General features: G+C 41.8%; 1 protein-coding gene across 1 annotated transcript in view; it reads right to left on the bottom strand.

The window, feature by feature from the left end:
• pde4d (phosphodiesterase 4D, cAMP-specific) overlaps positions 1–22,539 on the bottom strand; it is a 159,772-nt gene extending 137,233 nt beyond the window's left edge. The window contains exon 1 of the mRNA XM_069682336.1: positions 22,349–22,539. Within this exon, the coding sequence (XP_069538437.1) occupies positions 22,349–22,539 (191 nt within the window). The remainder of the gene's footprint in view (positions 1–22,348) is intronic.
• Between the last annotated feature and the right edge of the window lie 449 nt (positions 22,540–22,988).

The following is a 22,988-nucleotide window of genomic DNA, read 5'->3' as shown; positions in this document are numbered from 1 at the left end:
AATCAATCCAAAAAGCTAATTCAGGTTTAAAACTCAAAGACAGAACTACAAATAGAACTACAAACATGTATTTATGAAAACGTATCTGCAATTAACATGGGCTCAATAACTCTCAGCCATGTTCAAACTGTGTGCACATGCAGCTTCAAAGGAGCAGTTCGCCCCTGGAAAAAGCCTATGTCAGTCAAAGCTGGTGTTCTCTGTAATCGATAGAAGCAATATTTTGAATTGGCGCCATAGCTGTGGAGAGAGTTGTACAAACAGCTCATTGTTTCGCCCATTCTACATTCCTACAACACCCAGCATGCTTTGCGCAACTCCCTCTGAAAGGAACGGCCTCGCGAGAGACGCTGGAGTGAAATACTGCTGTTTCGCTGCAGGCGATGGCTCGGAGCGGAACAGCATCAGAAATACGACGAGAATATACCCGCAGATCGTCTAAAAAATCTTCAGGTCTGCAGTCTACATTTCACCACAATGCCATTAGCTCCCCATAATAGCATGATAGGACTGAGGTTGAAAAGCAGCAGACTGGCCCTTCAAGTTGCCTTCAGAAATTAGCCTCAAATATTCTGTACACTCTTTTCTTGCACACGTAATCGTATGGTTTAATTTTCAGAAATTGTATTTGTTATTTTGTGCAATTAAATAACTATTTATATATATAAAAATAAAATTATATTACTAATGTGAACATGTAACATAAAAAGACCTGATTTTTTCAAAATAAAAGGTCTGTCACAACATAAAACAAGTCAGTTTGTTGTGTCTTGTGCCTCAGAGCACAGCCTCCACTTTTTAATGTCACTGCTGAGTTTTATCTTAAGTGACAGTGAAAGGCAGAAAAGAAAAGGCTTCATGGTCGTAGCTACGCATTGTGAAGAAGGTAGTGAAAAGTTTAAATGTGATTTATTGGTAAATGAATCACTGTCTCACTGCCCACACACATCTATAAAGACACATCTCGGAGGTTTATTACAAAGCAGTTAGAGACTATAGTAGACAAACAATAAAGATTGGAGACAGTGTGTATGAAGGAAAGATTTACACGGTGAACAACCTGAAATGAAATAAAATCCCTTCTGTGATGTTGTCACTCTCTTGTCTATGTGTCACACTCAGTACAGCTGACTCATAAGAAAGGTCTGTGTGTGCTTGCTTAAATGGCACACAGATTCTCACAAACCATCATTATTTTTTTTAAAGGTTAAACACCTTTTAGTCTCCTCTTTTCTGTGGTCCAAATGTTAAGAAATTATTTTCTAGGTGATTGATGTCTTGTGACTAGGAGACCAACCGTAATCAGGCAAGGACAAACTGCAGGAAAGACGTAGCCGTATATAAACAACTAATAGGGGTGCTGAAAAAATCGATTCATGTCAGAATCGTAAGTAAATGTTCAAGATGAGCCTGTTTGCTCACGACAAACCTGCTGCATTCCAGCAAGGAGGGTGCCACTTCTGGCAAGTCAGTAGCGCTGCTAACATTAGCTAGTTCTCGCCTTCAGTAATGGAAATGAAAATCGATGTCTCAAAGAGCTGTCGAGCATTGTTGTGTGATTGTTTTGAAAAACAATAAACAGGAGTTTTACAGTGTTATTTGAGTACAAATATGATTTCAAATGGCAAGTTTGTGATAAATACAGAGGTAGCTGCCTTATTTAAGTAAACTATTTCTTCTTTCGCATAACTTGAACTTGTTTTTCCTGAAATGTTACAGTTGAAGTCAAGTACTGAACAATATTTTATTTTTGCAAGTTAAAGCTCCTGTGCAAGTTAAAGCTCCCTTCGGTTTGTGTTGATTTTGGCGCCCCCTGTGGACAAAGCCGTCCCTCTTATCTCTTTGCTGATTTTGTCCTGTACATGCTTAAGTGGTGGTTTCTAATAAAACATCTCCTCCTGCTTCTTTAACACTCATATGTATCACTCACTTTAAATTTTTGCCCTGGAAAATGTAAACAAAGGCAGCGTGCAGTTAATCGCTTCGTCTGACACCTACCCCCCCGGCAGCGGTTTCAGGCATTAAAAATAACGCTGATGGTCTGGTTTGCTTTTGTGGCTCATATAGAGTAATCAGAATTAATTTCAGCCTCACGACCAGCGAAAATCTCCCTACAGGAGCTTTAAGCATAAATATATTGCATTGTATTATTGTGTATTTACATAATTGTATCAAATATAAAAGCTGCATAATCCTAATCACATTTTACTGTGCTTTAATATCATAATAATTTGCCGCTGCGGTGTTCTTGGCACACAGCAGACTGGGGTAAACCCTGAAACAAGCACTCCTTTGTAACAAATAGGGCATTGATTGGTAATCGGGAATCGGTTTGAATCGAGAATTTCTGGATCGAATCATGACCTTAAGAATCGATTCCCACCCCTAACAAAATAACGACACAAAACATTTAACAGTATGGTTTATAACAAAGAAGTAAGAAAGTCCTCTGACCCACTTCACAGTGTATGCAGTCGCATCAGAGATTGGACTGGCTCAGGACCAAAAGATAAAAATGATTCAATATGAAGGACAGACCTACAGTCTCATTAAAGAGTAGCTCAGGGGAAATATGCTAGAGGGCATACTTCTCTTATTCTGGCACACACGCTTCTGTGTCATGTTTGTGAGCGGTGCAGCTCGCAACTTTCGGGCCACTCTTTAAAATTGCAGTGCACCATGGGTAAGTGCAGTATTGAAGCAATTTCATGTAGGACATGGATCATATTAGATATCTAATACAAGCACGCTGTACAAGCCTTGGATATATTTTAATGAATTATGTAAAAAAAAATAATATTCTCAATTTAAATGTTATGGATCTTTTGACAATGTGACGGATATCAAAGTAATTTCCTCCCCTTCTCTTTCCACTGCTTCCTTCTTTATTAGCCCATTTGTAGCTGGTGCAGGTCCTGACAGCGGGTGTGTATGATGAATGGAGCAAGACGAGAGAAGACGAATGGGATAAGATGACGGAAGAGATTTCAGTTCTTTATGGTGCAGCCACTGTATGAGGATGGCATGATGTCAGACTGTCAGGTGAAGCTGAAAGCTGGGTGAAGCACAGCAGGGTGTGAAGTTTGCCTGAGAGCAAAAAACAATGAAGATTGACAACCCTATAAACCTTTTCCATGACCTCTGGCTAAAGCAGGAGTTTAGCAGACTGAACGGGGAGACTTGTTGTGATTGCACTTTCCCTGCACGTTCAAGATGTGTCATTGTTATTTGGTGCATTCAGTGGCAGTAAAGTCAGAAAGCTGCGGCACTTACTCCCACAGAAATACTCCAATAATTCTAATGATTTACTTCACCGCAGAAGCAAAACAAGCAAAACTAAAAAGAGACGTGACTCAAATGGTCAAGATGTATTTAGTATTTCCGATCTCTTGCATTCCCAACACGTGCATCTTTTCAAACATGAATATCTGCAACGTAACAGCTGAGCCGTGAGTCGTGGGTTAGATGATGTAGATGCACACAGGCAGGTAGGGCAAGCCGGAGGGAAAGGATGAAAGTAGGGCACAGTCCTTCTGTGCTCCAAGATGCCCTGCAGACACATCACTTTCTTTTTTATCACTGCTGCATCTTGAAAAAAATAAATCAAGGCGAAATAGACCTCCACATTTCTGCTAGCCCACCTAACTGTGAGCATAAAGAGCCAAAACGTATGCTCGACATAGCAGGGCTTCTACAGCTCCTGTATTCACATTCACTTCACTGCTTTCTTGCACAAACCTCACTGCCAGCCAGGTACACTTTTCTTAATAAAAATATAATTCTGACATGTGTAGAAAGCTAATCAAGTCTGCTTACAGTCATCCTAATGTGGACGTAGAAAACAACTTTTTTTCATAGCTGTTGCTTTGTTGTCATGACGTGACGCAATTGTATTTTTGGCATAACTCTGCAAAGACTCTGGAAGTAAACAAGCAGTTATGTTTACTTCCTGTGTTTCTAACCTAACCACATTGTGTGTATCCTCAACCACACTGAACTTTTCTCCAACCACATAAAACACTTGAAAAAGCCGATTTGATAAATATTTAAAAACATTTGCGAGTCTTATTCTTTGTCTTTGTTGATGCATTGCTTTGCTGTTTTTGTGCATTATGCCACAAAGTTGTCTGTGAAGGTTCTCAGTCATCCAGGTCACGGTAACTCAAAGGTTTAATGCATGCTAATTATGATTTGTTCACTGATCAATAATGAGATCATGATTAATAGTCCTGATTATTTATTAATTTTTTCGCTTGCAAAACGCTTTCAAATTACATTTTGTGCCGCATTCTGACTGGTGCACAAATTCTGCACTAAGTCTTAAAATTTGGTGCGTCATTGTAATTTCAGTGTCTTTGGGAGTTGGGTGGATAAGTTGTCGCGCTGTACAGTGTCACTGTTATGAAAGTCTGACTTGACGCTCGGCAAGGATGGGCAGTAGCAACGTTCTTCCTCTTGGCCTTCATACACTCATCATGCTACACTTTGTGCCGTTTCTTCAGGTGGCTGAACAAGTTGCTTTGCGGCGCAGACACAGGTTTCCTGCACTCTTTGCACATTATTTTCTTCTTGCTTAACTCTCTGTTGTTCACTCTTCAACTCTAAACTGCTGCTGCAAGGTAGGCGCTCATGACATGACATGCCAGCTCCCCCCAGGAGTGAAGCCCAAACCTCTCGATCGCCCCCTGGGGAAGTGGCTGTTTGTTTAGGGTTGTTCGATTAATTGTGCAGCCCTACTGGAGTGCGTGTCGCATTCTCTTTGTGCAAAAATAAAATGAGGACTTACTAGTAGAAACATTACTCCATGGTGTCAGTTGTTTAAAGACAGCTGACGCCATACCCCACCAGAACTTCAGCTTCTTCTTCCTCCCTCTACGTTTAATCTCCCTGTACTTCCCTGCTCTCTGCTCACTGTCCTCAAAGCATCCTCATGAGATCTCATCACTAATGAAATCAGTGCACCCCTTTAACTAATGTAGCCATGGTGACTATTTCCCAAACGAGCAAGGTGACCTTCTCTGAATGCATTCGGGGAAAATGCAAGCAGATTATGATTCACATCTAACAGGAAGGATCTATTTCATATTTAATAAATCTAATTTGATGTACAACCGGCTGCCAAATTGTGCCACACAAATTAACAGAACAAGTCGAGGTGTGGACGGAATTGTTAAAAGGACAGCGTGGTCAACATTATAGCTAATGGGGGCTCTCCGGTCGGACTGGTTTCTACAGATTCTTGCTGCTGCTATTCTGTCAGGTTGACAGATAGGACCTGTCCTCTGCATGCCTGTGAAGAGCTGCTGAAGGAGTGCTGTCAAGTGTCACAGCTTTAAGAAGGATGAGAGCTGCAGTCCGTATTCTGTGGTTTTTAGCCTCCCTTTTCTGCAGCAGTGACATTTTTGATGTTCATGGTGAAATACCGTTCTTTGGAGTAAGACTTCAAAAAGCATGGTTCACTCGGATCTAATGGATGTCATAGCAACATTTCAAGTCATGGCCGAGACGGGCGAGAGTATGTATACAGATGGCCTCTGTTACACTTAACGTAAAATGTAAAACAACATAGAGACACTGACAGTGACATAAACACAGGCGGTGAGTCACTAAACCTGCCGCTAGAGGTTGACCGATTGATCGTTTTGGCCGATTAATCGGCCCAGATAGGACTTATTAAAAACTATAATCATCGGTGGATCTGGGCTTCGATAGTGGCCGATGGCTGTGCAGCCTCAGGCGGGGACGTACATCGCGTGCATTCGCCTTTTTAATCGAGTCTCCATACGTGACATACAGGTAATGCAGGTACCTGGGATAATTAATTAAAGTTAACTTTATAACACAGCTTTATTCACACATTATGATCATGATAAGGTTGTTTTTTATAGTATTGCATTATTAATGAATTAGACTATCGTTAACTTTCACTGCTTTTCTGCCGAGCTAATGCTGCTGTCTCTGTTTAGCTAGCAAGCTTGTTACAATTTGGCTAGCAGTGAGTGCAAGTAGAGGTCGACCGATAGTGTTTTTTTAAAAACCAATATAATAACGATAGTTTGTACGAGGAAAAAGCCGATAGCCGATTAATCGGCCGATATCTCCCTACCCCACGAAAAAAAAAAGAAACTAATTTAAATGAACAATCTTTATCTTTATTACATATCCTTACACATAACTGTTAAACTGAACGTCTATGTCAAATAAATAACAAAATAAAAACATGAATCTGTAACAGAACATAAATCTCAAAGAGTAATGAATACCTAAACAATAATATAAGTAGTAAAGAAAATATAATCTGCAAATGAACATCTAACTCAAATTGATTCCTTCAGCTGCCATCTAATGTAAGAAACAAGAAACATGTCAATCTATTCAATATAGCTATTAACTAAACAGGCTATCAAATAGATAATGTATATATATATATAATTTTATTATTTACTTTTATATATTTAATATTTATTTCAATCTACATGAATGATTTAAGTTGCACGTTATTAATCATTTTTAAATTGAAATGATACTGCAGTTGTTTTCTTAAAGTTGCTGGTTTAATAAAACCTTTCTGATAAAAGCAAAGTTTTACTAAAGTTACAAATGAATTGTTATTATCATCACAGAAGCTTTCTGGCATATATTTGGGAGAAAAAAATAGACACACTAATTCAGCAGATACAACTCAAGTAGCATCAAAGAAGACGGCAATACTGAAATCATGCAGTGCAGTGATGACACCGGTCTGTGTGTCTCTCTTATGCTATGCCCCTGACTTAATAGGCGATCTGTCCGTATTTCCGCAAACAACCTATATAAAACAGAAAAATCTCCACATGCAGTGGATGAGATGAGCCGGAGGTGAGGCGAGATGATGGCGTGGTTTTCCAGTAGAATTAGGCTACTTTTGAGGTGTTGCTGCGGATCCTGAGCGAGGCGCGAGGCCTTGCGAGTTTTCTTCTGTGAAATAAGCATGTGACCTGTTTTGCCCCTGCCCTACAAAGAATTGGAATCGAGAATCGTTAAGAACCGGAATCGCATTAAAGGGACAGACTGGCGCTCCCTATAAATGAACTTATCTTTATCCACATGAGATAGTTTTGTAAAATTATATCACATAATTCTCTGTCAATATGGTAATAAATCAAGCAAAGCTGGATAATCCTGGTGGGTTAAATAGGATGTGCTCAACAGAACGCTGTGATGATGATGTAACTACAAAGATTGCGACACAATCTGAAGAGTTCCACTAATGGCTCTGTAAGAGGAGCCATCAGGACCGGCCTTTTCATTCCTCCCCATGGGTCTGATACAGAATCCATCTCTTGTTTATAAGCAAATGGTCCTGGACTGATTTATTTAGCCAGTCGAATCCCCACAGCGAAATCCACTCATGAGTCACAGTCTTAAACTGCTACTCCACCTATGATGTTTTCAGTATCAATGCACACCCTGCGGGCGTGTAAGATATCTTTGTGTCCTCCACAGAGAGCTTTACGTGACCATCATGAACTCATGTCGGTCACAGGGGGAAAAGGAATAACAATGATAATGGAAACTTTTCAGCTTAGCACAGAACAACAGCACAACCCACTTTCCCGCTGTCCATCAAGACGTTCAAAATCGTTCGCGCTGGGCTTTTCCAAAATATGCTAAAATGTGACTAAACACTCACACATGCTTTCATTTGTAGCCTGCTCTGTATGCAGTTATTGTCCATGTTTACCTTCCACAGCAGATCCCCAAGCAATCTACAAATGGAAGCAGTGTGTTTAGTCCTATTTTAGCAAAACAATGACTGTTTGTACTGACCGTACAGATAAACAGCACATTTCTGCAGTCAACATTTCAAATCAATGTGAAATGTGAGACTGGAAGCATCAGTTTTGGGAGAAAATGGGGACATAGCAAGCTTTTTCTGTTCGAGGCAATTCACTGTATGGTCTGCTGATTTCTCTATGACAGCTGGACAAAGGGCTACTCTAGGTTGATATCTAGATCATATGAAGCATGAATTATTCATGCATGTCTTCAAACAAGCTGCTTTTCTTTTTTGACCGTCTTAAGGAAACAAAGATGCAAATTACAGACGACCTTGTGTCTCTGCAGGAAAGTTAAGTGGACACCACGAGAGCTGGGGCATAACTGCTGGCTGGCATTTCATTGTTTGTTATTGCTGTGTCACCATAATCACCTTCAACTCAAGATTGTTTCGCCTAAATTACTAATTTAATTGCATTACGTTGAAGCTGTATTCTTCTGCAGAGGCAAAACAACTCCAACACAGACCAAAGCAATGTGTCTGAGCACAGTTAAACTTTACTTCCTGAAGCGGAGTGGCTTTAAGGCATAGTGTGACATAAATGTGGTCATCTGCCCATGTGCACAAGAGTCTGCACGCAGCTTAAAATGTGTTATCACATGGACCAGATCTCAAAAAGCAATAAAAACATCCCAAAATACAAGATTACCTGGAATTCTTATATTTGATTGGCCCATGAAGTCCAAAGAACAACTAGTGGACCCTTTAATCTTGCAGAATTATCACTGTTTTCTTTCACTACTGCTATCTGCCATTTAGTGTAATGGAGGATACTTCATATATTGTCTAAGCTTGCTGCTTGGGAGTGGCTGCCTTATGAAAAAACACTGTTTTTCTGTGTTTTGTGGGACCAGCAAACCAAACGGGAGAGCTAAAAAGCAACCTGAAAGCTGCACAGAGCTTCATTAATTTTGTCAGTCCTAAAGGAATAACATAATACAGATAGGACTCATAATATAGAAAATTACTCAAGCTATTCAGTAACACAGGGCTCATTTACGTAGCTTTCTGTAGTACTGATGCAGAGCTAGAGGAAGGCAGTTGTTCAAGTGGTGGGAGTGCAAACCATGAAGCCAGGGTTACTTTCATGTTTCTTGACCAGAGCATGCTGGCTCGGATGTGTACGTGACAGCTCTTCAGATCACAACTGACAGATGCGGCAGGAGACATGTGGGCCTAAGAGGCAAATCATTCGGGGCCAAGATGCTGAAAGAGAAAGGGGAATCAATAGACACTCACAGCGTGTGTGCGAGCAAGAGAGAGGACAATGGGAGAGATTGAAGGAAAAGATATAAACAGTAAGAGAGCCCATGTGCACAAAGCGAGAGGTGTAATGTGCGAGCGTGTCTGTGTTTGTGTCAGTAAATCCGGAGATGGAGGAAAATATACGTCTCAAGAGAACGCACTGATTGGAAGAAAGAAAGAAAATTGGCGGAGGGGAAAAAAAGAATAATCAAAAGCTGAGGGAAGTAATCTGAGAAACCAAGAAGCATGCATGGGGTATTAAAGCTGTGCATGACTGACAGTTCCCTTCATTACAGCGCGGTATATAAAACCCCGATCATGTTCATGGAGGCTTGAAGCTTGCTGTCATGTTGGTTATTCTTAGTCCATTTCTTCCTGCAGGTGGTACCTGCCGCCCTATAATCTCCAGCAACCAAACAGATCTTTTACAGCCATTAGGAGGGATCACACGATGTGAGCGAAAATATTGCTCCTGTATGTGGTCTGCTTGATCAGCATGCCAAGTTGTAGAAACAAGTGTATATGAGGTCTGCACAAACTGAACTCGCCCTCACTAATACAACAGAGTATTAGGGCCACGTTAAAGAAAAAAAAAGATTTTAAGAATAAAGTTGTTATATTACAAGAATACATTCTTAATTTTAGGCTATTTTTAGCCTATATGTTATTATGAAGGAAATATCAGAAGAGCAGCCCGTCGCCTGCATTAAAATGAAGAACGTAGAACATGTTGTGAAGTTATACTTGTAAATGATTACATAGGAGGCTTAATACAACCTTTGTACATTACACAGCTGTATATGACAATACTTTAGCATAGGTTTCGTTAAGTTACGACTTTATCGACTAATATTACGGCTTTTTTCGCATAAAATTACTACTTAATTTTCAAAACATTACGACTTTATTCTTGAAATCTCAGATTTTTCTTCTATAACGTGGCCCTAACTCTCCCACGTAGAAAAGCCAACCAACTACCACCTGCTTCTAGGAAGACATGATCACTACCAGCTGAAATACAGTTTGTCATAAATTTGTCTACTAAGGCCTACAGATTACATTCAACATGAGAACACAGTTTATACTGTCTTTGTCTTCCAAAGTTACTACTTACCCAATAACATCATTTTAAAGTCATATACAATAATTGCACGTTAAGTGCATTTGTTTAAATTCAGGGCCGTGTGCAAATACTTAAAAACTATAGACCTACAAATGTATGTTAGTGTAATGTTTGAGTTCGCAGCCATCTTTACATTTGCACAATCACTTTTTTGGGAGCCACTTTAGTATCACAGCGATTCAACTTTGACGACTATACAACATGATTTAGGAAGTGTAGTTCTGCCACATCCAAACCAAGTGCCTTTTTAAAGTGTTGGAAATGCTGACAAGTAATTTCTGTTGTCATACGTCTCTGCACAGCTTTAACACAGACAATCTGACAGAAATGATCAATAATTCATATGTCTGTATGGTCTCTCTCAAAGCTATCAGCAGGCCCCAGACCAGAGCAGTCGCTAGCCCAGCTAGAGTCTTTATCACCCTGTTGAGTGTAATATGATCAGTACAGCACAGCCAGCCAACAGCTCAGGGAATCACCAGCATCAAGCAGTCCACAGAGACTTTGGCTTGTAGCCTTTTACAAGGCTGTCCTTCAGAAATGGCTTTCATGCATTATATTAGCTGGAGCCAAGGGGGGTGGGGGGGTATGGAAAGCAAATGCCTGTTCCGGCTGGTACAAATTAGATGACCAGTCCTCTTAGCTTCACTGTTGGAGCTCTGTTTCTGTCTGACATATCTCCATTCCAGCATAGCTCCTCTCCTTTATGAAGCTACAATGTTTTCCTAGAGCCAGACACACACTGGCCCTATGGCTCCTGCTGGACATGGTCAAGTTTTCACATCAGATGAGTATATTCCCTAAGCAGAATCCCACTCCGCCTATCAAACAGCGGTGCTGTGCAACAACAGATGTATGTATTAAATATTCATTTTCCCAGCAGTGAACTTTTTAATTTGCTTTGGACGCGACTTACTGTGTACAAATTTTCACTATCCTTCAAAATTGCATCTTTTTTTTTTTAATTAGCCGGCTTACATAGTGGTGACAGAGAATTATCCGGCTTAACATCAAAGCAAAGAAAGCAATTCCTGCGACTGCTTTCTTTGTTCTGACACTTACAATAATGGCAATCAATGAAACAGATTTGTGTTGTCACTTCACGCTCCAAAAAAGAGCATCAGAGGTTGCGTTACTGTCACAACATTTGGATGTCTAAGTGGGCCTGCTAGTAAAATGTTCAGGCTGTATCATACAGAACATGCTGTATAGCTGACGGCATTAGTATTAGAATTCAGGGGATTTGCTAAAGCACAGACTGGACTTCCCTTCACATTTCTGTTTGAGGAAATAGGATAACACCATGAGGACATTCCACAAACAATTCATGATCCAAAACCCAGGGATCAAATGTGGCCGTTACTGATTTATCGGTGAATTTGACACAAACAAATAGACATGTACCGTTATGTTTTAGTCGTAGGGTTATGAAACGCACAACTGCATTACAGTTAAAGAGCGTCACTTCATATTACAGACCAGGCTGACAGGCAGACTGGCTGTAACAGTGACTGTAAACGCTATAGACTTGCTAATGGATTCTAAGTAGCTGTCAAGTGGCAGAGATTTTTATGGTTTCCAATGAGTGTTTTTGGTTATGTTCCATCCACTTAGTGAACAGAACAGAACTATCTACTTGCATGCATATGTTGAATGAGCACTGGCACTTCACATGCATGTTTTTAAACCTATTCTATATTCACTACTGTACTGCAGGATAATAGAGTTTGTAGATTAAACATGTGACAGGTCTTCATCCTTAACGGAGCAGCTCCCCCCTGGAAAAAATAAGCCACTGTCAGTCAAAGCTGGTGTTCTCTGTAATCTAATGGAAGCAATAATATTTGAAATAGGCGCCATAGCTGTGAAGAAAGTTGTACAAACAGCTTGTGGTTTCACCCATTCTACATTCCTACAACACCCAGCGTGCATTGTGCCCCTCCCTCTGAAAGGAGTGGCCCAGCAAGCGAGGAGTGAAGTACTACCGTTTAACCGTCAAGGACATTGATCGCTGCGGGCAATGGCTCAGAGGGGTACAGAATACGAAATACGACGAGAATATACCGGTGGATCGTCTAAAAAATCTTCAGGTCTGCAGTCTACATTTCAAACCTGACGATTTTGAACAAGACATGACATCGGAGGCGGGCGTCCTAGACTGAGGAAGTGTAGTTTAGCAAGCTCCCTGGCCTCCGCCAGATGACGCACTTTACGTCGTCTGGCGGAGGTTTTCCTGGGCCCATTGGAGAAGCGGATAGCGTCCTTCAAAGGCACAGAGCCAAATTGCTTTTTTCCCCTGCCATAATGACATTAGCTCTCCATAATAGCATGATAGGACTGAGGTTGAAAATAGGCGAACTGGCCCTTTAAAGATTGATATTTAACCCATCAAATACCGTGACGCCTGAATATCTGACAACATATCGGGATGTTTTTAACAAGGCTCAGGGCTGCAGAGTGACCTTTAGGCTCCCTCCTCAGTAGCTGTGGCTTTACTTTACGTTTGATGGTCTGAAATTGACTTCCCGCCTTCATGTGTCTGCTTCAGTAACCTAATGCACATGCTTATCTCTCAAAGCCTCGGTAATTCACAGAAGAACATACTTAATACACCTTCCTTTTCTTGCCTGAATGCACAGGTCAATAAAACCAAGGAAAGAGGTCGCTATTGGCATAATTATAAGCTCTTTCAGCCTTTTATACTGTGACACCAAAACAATAGAAAAGTGTATCAGCCATGACCCAATTCATTACCCTAGTTACATAATGTTTGATACCGATCTCTGCTAATGGAATGTTTAGTACCATGTCCACTATGTGTTCATTAGCGCGTTCTGGACATCTTTCACATGCCTGGCGGTGCAGCCATACAGTAGATGAGTATAGAGCCAGTTCTGTAGCAGCCTATGCAGTATGACTGTGGTTATAACCGGGGCTGGGGTTATATATAGCCAAGTACCCAATAGCAGTTCCTGCTTCTCTCACTAACACCCTGGGGATCCAGCGACACAGCCAGGGGGTTATGCTTTTATACTGGCTAAAAACCTCACCCTAGCAATGACAGCCACAGGAGGAGGAGGAGGAGGGGGAGGGGGAAGAGGGGGGCTGGCTGGAGAAAAATCAGGGACTGTTAAATTCAGTGCAGAGTGAGAAGGCAGGGGTATATTTTTCCAATCTGCTGCTGCTCAGCAGACAAACTGTCCTGATGGAGCAACTTCCACCCCTTCCAATCATATTTTGTTTTGAGATTTCCTCTTCCTCCCACTTACTCGCCAAATCTTGATTGGGATTTGACAGAAAGGAGTGAAATCATGATTCCCCTCTTCACTGACATCTCCGCAGACAAAGAAACCCCCCTGCAGCTTCCCCATGGCAGGGACTGGCAAGCAGCAGGAGAGGACTGGGAGAAATGCCATCTCCTCGTCAGACGATGCTCCACATTCTTGCTGAGGTCTCACGGAGGCCTTGAGCAGCATCCCGGCCCTGCCCACATTGTGACACATTCGGGTGATGTGTTTTACCTTGGGGGTTGCTGGACCTCGCACTAAACCAACCGCTCGGCCTCACACAGCAGCGACCGCAGTCCTCTGAGGGAAAGACTTGCTGTCTCTCTCTATACGCAAGATTGATACCAAGTGAAAGTGTTGAGCAAGTAGCTGGCGCTTCTTATTAGTTTTCTGCAGGGACACTGCCTCAGAAGTCGTCAAGATCTGTCTGTTATAATCAGGAAATATGTCCTGTTTAACTGACTCGCAGCAGCAACTTGATTAGTACGTTTTTCATGTGACGTTATGTGACCTGCTGCTGCCTTTTTAATTTGAAAAGTCAATTAAGTGCACACCTTTGACTTAAATAACACATAAATCATGCACCACCTTTGTGAAGGCCTACATGCAAGGCCTGACTATGAATGCAAAGAGTCTGGAGGAGGAGTTAGCCGCCTGCCAAAAGCTTAGCCGCATGTTCACAAAGGCCATTGAAAGGCTTTTAAATCGGTGCAATAAATACCAGGAGGGCAAACTCACTGGTGTTTGGAAGATACAATCAATAAAGCAATATGCCAAGCAATGTTGGAAACAATGCTTTATGAATTTAAAAACTTTTTAAAATCCTTTTCTATTCTAAGGTTTCACTAACACTTCATTTACACAGAAAGGAAAGCCCCTTAGAGGCAGAGGTGCATCTTTTTACGTTTTCACGGCAGCTGTTCGGCTTTCAAGCAACAGCTGCTCTTCTGATTGTCTCGCAATATGTTGTGCGTCCTATAATCATCTGCATTGTTATTGTGAACAATGTGGCATGATAGAATGGTATATCAAGATTTCTAATATAAGATGTGCTCATTTAATGGCATGCACGGCAGATGAAGGCAGCTGCAGGTCACCAATGCATGGATGCACATAAAACAACACAATCAATCTATTGACTAACTGCACATAACGGTGGGCTGGGTTGAAGCATTAAAGGGGCCAAATCTAATTTAGCCTGGTGTTTATGTTCCACTATATGTGCAGGAGCGCAATGAGCCTCTTATGTTATAAGCCTCCTGTGTTAAATTTGATTTATATGGGTTAATCTGTGCATAATCAGGCGCCTAAAGCGAATGAAAAGCGCTAAAAAATGCACTTCAGTGCTTGAACATCTCCTGTTAAATGTCACTTTTTATAATAACATGCTTCCAATGCAACATTTTTCACATCACAAGGGTGTTTTAGTGCAGCACACCACTTTGCAATGTCACTTCCATCTGTTCTCTAGCGCTCCCTCCCTCCTTCCCTGGCTTCCTCTCCATGTGACTGTTCTGCCTCTGTGACAGGGACCGTTCTGTCTGTCGGCTAGACTTCTACAGCTGACTGGTGACTGGACCTGCAGGCAAGTATCACTCATATATTAACCAAGTATATTTATATAAAATGAAGACAGAGAGAAAGAAAGGTGCAGCGAGCTGTTTGACAGAAACCTACATCCGCTACAGTCACTTAAGCCGGGGAGCTGAGGTGACCTTCTCAGATTTCATTTTAGTTGCTCTTTTTTTTTTCTCTCTCCCTCCTTCCCAGAACAAGTGAGTAATTAGAGCAGAAACATTTCCCCACACACCCGGGCTGTCTGAGTGCAAGAGCCGCTTTTGTGACTCTCTGCATGCAGGCAGGCTTCACTGAAACATTGCTGTCATCGCTTTTACAGTAGCTGCTCTGTTCAAAATGTGCAGGACAACATCTGAAGACCCAGCACTTCTCAAACGTGCTCTGGGATTATCCATGTTGTCGTGAGCAGTGAGTCAGATTATGGTGTCATTTCAGATAATATGCCCAGTGTGTATAAATGATGGTGTAAAGCCCGTCTCCTCACTGGAGACAGGAGGGTAATTTTACTTAACAAACATGAACACCAAGCTACCTACTGATCCTGAAGCTAAGTGTTATTAATCCCTGAAGATCACTAAGCACGAGCTTAATAAAGATACAAGGAGTCTGCCTGTGTGTGATGCGTTCAGGGCTGTGACCTGCCTTTGGTTAACGCCTACTTTTCATTTCTATCAGTCTCTTTTGTCATGCTACACCAAGTACATCTCTGCCTGTCCAGTGTGCAAGATAAAGTCTCATTACCGAATGTGAGCATAAAAATGAAAGAATGTCGTACCTGTATTATTATCACTCACTTAGCTGTGTATACTTTCCCTTTTTTTAAATTAACCCCCGTTTCTTAGGCTGACAGCTTTCTGACCTAATTAAAACTGTAAGCCCCGTTATTGTACAGATATAAAAACAGATAGAAGTTTCTAGATACGGTGATTTAAAGTGTGAAGAAACAGAAAGCGAGACGCTCTTATGACGTTATTTTTGTTTCTTTTTCTTTTTCAACCTTTTCGCCAATGACCGACCCCTCTTGGACTTTGTCCACCCTTTCTTGACAGTCACAGTAGTGCACACAGTGAACGCTTTCCACAATGTGACACTAAAAGTGCTGTAAGACAAAGGTCGAGCACAGGCTGAGCCAAAAAAATGTACAAACCGTCCTCAAAGTTCCGACTAAATACGAGCCAAAACACTTATAAGAGCTCGCGCATCAGCCATGCACACAACGCCCCTCATCTTCATCGAGAGAAATTAGAAAAGAGACACAAGAGGGAGAAAAAGCAGTAAATCCTTTTTGCCCTTACCGTCGAAGACCTTGAAACGACGACGGCCAAGACATCCTGGATTTCTTCAGTCCGGGTCGGTGCCCCGTGTCCACTGCATAAGTCCGGTCCATGTTCCTCGGGTTGAGGTATCTCTCGGTGTCCGAAAAGCCTCTTTGTCTCACGCGGTCGTTCTTGCGCACTACCAGCGCGTGGCGGAGCGGAGAGAGCGCTGCCTGGTTCTGCTGCCTCCACAGATGTTTGGGCGCCTTCGCACTCACGCCGGTTCCGCCGCCGGCGACCAAAGACGCTGTCCCCACATTCCCGCAGGAAGGGTCCATCCTCCTCGCCACTTAAGATTTATATTATATTTTAAAAGAAATAATAAACACTTTTGAAGCATTAAAAAATGCCAGTGATAGGAGGGGGCTTTAGAACAATGCGGGTTTCGGTGTTTTTAAAAAATAAAAAAAAGAGCTTCGAAGTGAAAAATTACACTCCTCGAGGTTATTCAAACAACTTTTTTTCGTTACTGTGCGTACTTCACGTCCAGTTTGTTTTTTGGAGCTCTCGTATTGAGTTTAACTCCAACAACTTTATCCTCACTGCCCTGCGTAAAAACATTGGACAGAGGCAAAAATGAATCAATTTACGCATCGCGATATCACCTCCATACCTGGAAGAAGGAAGTGTCCGAGGCTACGAGTGGAAACTGTCAATTGTGTTTGGTGTCCAGGAGCTCCTGGCTCTCCTCGTGCACGCCCATTTCAGCAAGGTGCAGCGACAGACAGAGTGCAAAATGTTCAGGACAGGACGGTCCAAACGGGCGGATGTTCTCTCCACAATATCATACAAACTTCTGCAAACCCCCGAGGCTGATGCTCACTTAACGCACGGTGAGCGTAAACCCATCCAGACATGACAACACTGTTCTTCCCTGTTCAAGTCCCCTGCAGGAACAGGCGGCGACGGGATATAGGGACCAGGATAGTACATTAAACATGAGGGACCCACCCAAAGCACCTCCCCTGAAAGCCTTCATGAGGGGAGAGCAGGAGTGGGAGTGGGCAGAGGTTCAGGTGGATTAATCATACAACACTAAACAGGTTTATAGTTTTGATTTATAGAAAAAATAAAAAATGTTCTATCAGAAATGTATTTGTAATAACATGCAGTAAATGCACCACAGTTTAATTAGCTCACCTTCAGAGTAATTATTTAAACTGTGGGTTATTACAGGATGTACGCTGTGATGTCCAAGGGTACAAAGAAACGGGCAAACATCCAGCAACCTTGTTTCATCTCTCCTCCTCTGTTCTGTTTGTCATTATTTCCAGGGAAAGGGGACTTTCAGGGAAGACTGCTCTCATTCCTCCCTCTGTCTACACTCCCCTTGCAGCTCCAGCCCATTACTCTGGAAACTAACAGTGTGGGGAATGCAATCTCTCCTGCTGTAACAGCAGAAATGTAATCTTGTCTGAAAAAAGGCGACTTAAAGCAGAAGTGGCAGGTAAGTGTGATGATAGCGGGACAGCACGCAGAGCAAAGAGAACAGGAGCACATGTGTGCCGTGCATGCAGATGTGAGCGGTGCGTGCGTGGACTTATGTGTCCACCTTTGCAATACTCTCTGCAGGGGCGCACAGATACAGAACATGCAGCCGGACTGAACACTGTGTGCATACTGAGAAATTACCTGAAACTAAATGATGTATATCTTCCGTTTGATTGTTGTGTGTGTTGTCTTCTTTTTAGGATAATGGGAATGTGGCTGAAATAACTATTAGTGCTGCAGGTAAAAAGTCTTTCCACCTGATTGGTATTGGTGTCAATACTGACCTTATTTAACAGAGTAGGTGATCAGCCCAACCTGACTGACTAAGTATAGTTTCTTAGTCACAATACCATTCAATAGACCCTCCAGGATATATGCAATTACAGTTTGCACAATGCTGGTTTAAAAATGTACTTACTTAACTATACTTAGTTAAGAAGACATGCAGTTTCCCGTGATCTAAACATTAAAGAATGAACCCCATTAGCTCCACACAGTGAGCTGTAGAGAAAAACAACACTGCTATCAGTAGAAGTACCAACAAATACACTGAATTCAATAGTTGGGGAAAAGTATCAGGAGAGAAAAAGTGAGATCTGTATCTACATCTACACAATGTGTTGATGTTCTAGTGTTGTGGAAATCTATGTACTGATAGTGTTTGATATTGACTCTATTTTGGTTCAGTATCAATTTATATCTGTTCTGTGTAAACATGACAAAACTTCATCCACTACTTACCTCTGTTACGTTATTTATAGAACCAGCCAAACAGCCTCTCTCGGGACCTGAAACTACCGACGCAATCAATGCTGGTGTATTTTAAGGTGATGGGGGCTGTAAATTATGTTCAAGTTACTACCCCTGCTATAGATTTTCCAAAGCCGTGATACTGTCAAGTGTTTGCTTGTCACGGAGGAGAGGTAAAGACAAAAGCATTGGTACTATTAAAGAAAGAATGACTGTATGAAAGCAACTAAAGAGAAAACTGTGCACTACTTTGTGTTACTTCCTGGCTCGTGCGGCAAGTGTAGACAGTCTCATTAGATGCATACAAAGTTAATGTGATTGAATTCACTCAAATGGTGGAGTTGGGGCATTTAGTGTGGCACAAGATCTATCTTTAATGCTAAAGAACTACTGTATACTGTATGTTTAATCCTCACTGCTCTGCTGAATTATAGATTAATCGAGCCTGAAGAAAGTGAAGACGTTCGGCCTTTGTTAGAATTACCCCATCACCATTTTTCTCCTATCAGTCCATTGTGAAAGAGTCATATAAGCTTGATGCAGTGTTAACATGGTGGAGAGTGACTGAGGCTGTAATAGGTATGATTTTCTTGCAGTAAAAGAGGACAGGGAAATGACAAATCCAAACACTTTGATATAACATGAGATTGTGGGTTTTTGGTGCTGGAAGGAATGATTTGAAAAGTAGAATGACAAAGGAACATTTTTAAGGCTCTCCTTTAAGAGACAGAGAATGCAAGAAAAGGCGACATAATTGAAAACAGTGTATACCACCGTCTGAAATAAAGGAGAAGGTCACAGGCCTGTCCTAACTTTGTCCTCCTTCTAACAGTCACACACACCCTTTTAATCTACCCAACCCCTTATCCAGCCGATGTGGCATGAGTTTCAAAGTGTGGTCAGCTTTGGGAAACACTTGGGAAAACTTTGCCCTTTTCTAAAGTTCACATACAAGTTTTATTCAGAGCTGCTGCTACATCTACCTCCTAACACTTTTTGGAATTATCACAGTATTCAGTTTGGACTACTCTTTCATTATGTGAGGCGGTTCTGTCTGTGAACAATGTAGCGGCGTGACACACCTAGACAGAAGAATGGCAGAAACAAAGGCAATATTCTGTATTCCTGGATTCAATGTGTTCCTGATATTTAAGCAGTAATTGTGAAGCTGTTTTGAGCTCTGTTGTGCATCAGAGTTGCCATGAAAATGGTTCTGCCTGTCTGAAATTGTAATTTAGCACTTAGTGACGCCAGCTTTTGTTGTTTTCCTAGAAGTCCACGAGTCAATAACATCTTCTTGTTTTTAAAGTCTGTCTGCTCATAACATATTCTCTAATTAAAGCTGTTTTTAAAAGCTTAGGCCTTATTTATAGGCTGAATCTCACTGCTCATTTGTCTATTGTTTATTTTCTCTGACTGAGACGCCGCAGGTCCCATCATCCTTAGTAAAGAAAGAGAGCAAGGCATGACAGGAACAAGCAAGCGAGGGAAGCTGATACCTTTCTCATCTGGCACATGATGAGCCATTATAGAGTGTTATGCAGGTAGCACAACCGTGATGATTGAGATAGAGCCTTTTGAAGCATGCGATCACGATCAAAGCCACGCGCAGGAGCACCACTTTCTCTTTGATTGACAAGGCACAGTACAAACCAAGGACGATGGGGATTTTCCACTGACAGATAGGTGTGACCACTGAATTTATTCGCTATTTTCCAACTGTCTGGATATATTTCTGGACCGCTCGCCAAGTAAAATTATGACGTTCCCACCGGACTGCCGTCTTTGATACAGAATGCTGTTTGGTATGTTTGTTTCTGTCGCTCCTCGGAGAATCAAGCTGGTTGGAGACTCTGTGTCTGTCTCTGCCAAACCTCATTTCATCCAAACCACTCTGATACATTCTCCAGCGGGTAGGGTGTGATTCTTCTCTCAGCTGTTGTATGGTCATGTTTTCCAAGCATGACAGACTGCAAGTGCACACGGAAAGTACTGCTGAACAATTCTCATACACTATTTTTTTTACTCTCTGGGTTGTAAAACTGAGAAAACTTTCAAGATTGTAAATTCTGCGTTGTATAACGCTGGATATTAGTCAAAACCACATGCAACATGTGAAAAACAAAGCAAAGGTTCAACAACAAGAAGAGAAAGGACTGTAATTTCCTGTGAGAGGTTCCTTTTATCTTGTTTATCAGGTTTCAAACGGTGAATTTCATTGCCTGTTAAGATTAGTAAGTGACAGTGGTGACAAAAATAAATCCAAGTGCCTTGTTATTTGATGAGTCACACTCCTTACAGCATGTAGAGAGTCAGGCATCATTTACATACCGGTGGTTTGCATGTTCTTAGTCGAGCGCACATCTCGCATACATTGAATGACTTTTGAAATCAAACCATAATTGTCCTGTTTTTCAGGCAGCCATTGCTTTCTGTTACTTCCACTGCAGTATGAAAGTCAATATGCAGAGAACTGAAAGTTGCGTTGTGTGGGATCCATAATCTATCACAGTAAAGTACAAATGTATCAAACTACCAATAATATGATTCATTTACAGCCCTCGCTTTTACCTGATCTATGGCCAGCAAATCTTTTAAAAGGAGCAGTGTGCAAGATTTAGGGTATCTATTGGGAAATGGACACTAATGCAAATGAAGGTTTGCATTAGTGTATAATTAATCTCTATTTACAGATTCTGCATAAAAATGCAGCAGGGGCAGTCCCAGTAGTATTGACCAATCACGTATAAAAGCAGTCTGTATGGAGAGTTAAAGGGCTGCAACTGTTCCTCTTAAAGAGGGGGTATTATGCTGTTTCACATTTTAAGACATATATATATAATGTTACAATGCTGGATGTCAAGACTAAACGTGGGTGATGTTTCAAATCTGATGATAAAAGTATGTTGGAGTAATCCCCAGGATTCTCAGCTCAGTCTGCTGGCTGCTGTGAACGCCAGGTTTCACACAGTTTTTTCTACATGTTGCACTTTGTGACGTCACAAAGTGCGGCCTCGGCAGGCTTCAGAGAGCTGGTCGAGAGGAAAGTGGGCTTGAAGGGGCGGGGTTTTCCTAAAGGGACAGAGCTGATTGAGTCGTTTCAGGCAGAGGCTACATGAGGGCCTGCACAGAGCACTGTAAAATGACTGTAAACATAGCTAACTGCTAGCTACACTGGAAGCCCTGAAAAGAAGAGGGCGATAGACGATAAGTTCTGTGTTTGGTGTATAATCACCTGAAAATAAGAATCATTGTTTTTTTCCTTAGGTTAGGCTCTATACCTACAGGGAGAGAGGTTCTAGTCCACGGAGTCAGCCCTGTCACACCACTGTGTTTCTACTGTAGGACAAATCAAACACTGGCTCAAGAGAGGGCGCTTGTATTTTTTTTTTGCCATTGAAGGGTTTTCTTTCACAGTTTGGAGAGGAGGCTGAGGGGAGCAATTGTCACATGATTGCAATCTGCAACCTAACAGCAAGATTTTCCTCTTTTTACCATTTGTTACCACTGGTTGGTAGGTGTCTCATCGCAAGCATTTAAACTACACACAATATATAGCTGATAAGCTGAACTTCAATCCAACTGCAAACGATGAGTAAGGTACCCAGTGAGAGATACTGTATCACCTCAGTCACTTCTCACAGGTGCTGCATTTATTAACCACACCACTCCACTCTGCTTATCCTACTGCCTCTAATTAACAATTCTGCCCACACAAAAGACACACACATCTTCCTACCTGCTAGTGTCAGCCGAGGTGATGGCGATGAGTGGCGGGGTGCGTAGTGGCAGTGTTGTTGGTCGCGGTGGAACCGTGATGGTGTCTGGCTCTGACTTGCGATCACAGTAGTATTGTTCTGCCTGTCTGAAGGCCAAAGGGGGCAACTGGACCGTCCGACATGAGAGCCTCCGCACCAGGAAGGGCTCCATGCAGGTGACCGGCCCCGGTTCTGGGGAGTCGGATGAATCATCTGACACCTGAATGAGGAGAAGAGGAGGGTGGGTGACCTCAGATTGAAAGAATGGCATTGAAATGTTTTTGAGCAGATCTCAACCAGAATATGAAAGCAGGCATGAATTCTTCACATAAAAAACGAAGATGCCGAATGATAGCAGGAAAATAACAGCAATGATGGGAAAACTACATCAAGCATTTGTTCAGATATATTAGTACCCAGGCTTAAACTGTAAAAAATGGCCTGTGGATGGTTTTGGTCCATGCTAAATCGAGTTATTAACCCAGTTCAAGGTGTGCAATGTTTGGTTTGAAAAGTGCTCAAGGGTGAATGAGTGTAATTAAAATCTCTCTTTGATATGGCCATGAAAGGCCATAAAACATACACATTTTTTTATCTGTGAAAGTCAAAGGTTCTTTTAGT

Source organism: Semicossyphus pulcher, unplaced genomic scaffold, assembly GCF_022749685.1.
Source record: "Semicossyphus pulcher isolate SPU_LCO1_2020_fin unplaced genomic scaffold, fSemPul1.0.p SCAF_6, whole genome shotgun sequence".
In the NCBI taxonomy this organism is placed as follows: domain Eukaryota; kingdom Metazoa; phylum Chordata; class Actinopteri; order Labriformes; family Labridae; genus Semicossyphus; species Semicossyphus pulcher.
The sequence above is the reverse complement of the archived record's forward strand: the minus strand, read 5'-3'. Positions and strand labels throughout refer to the sequence as shown.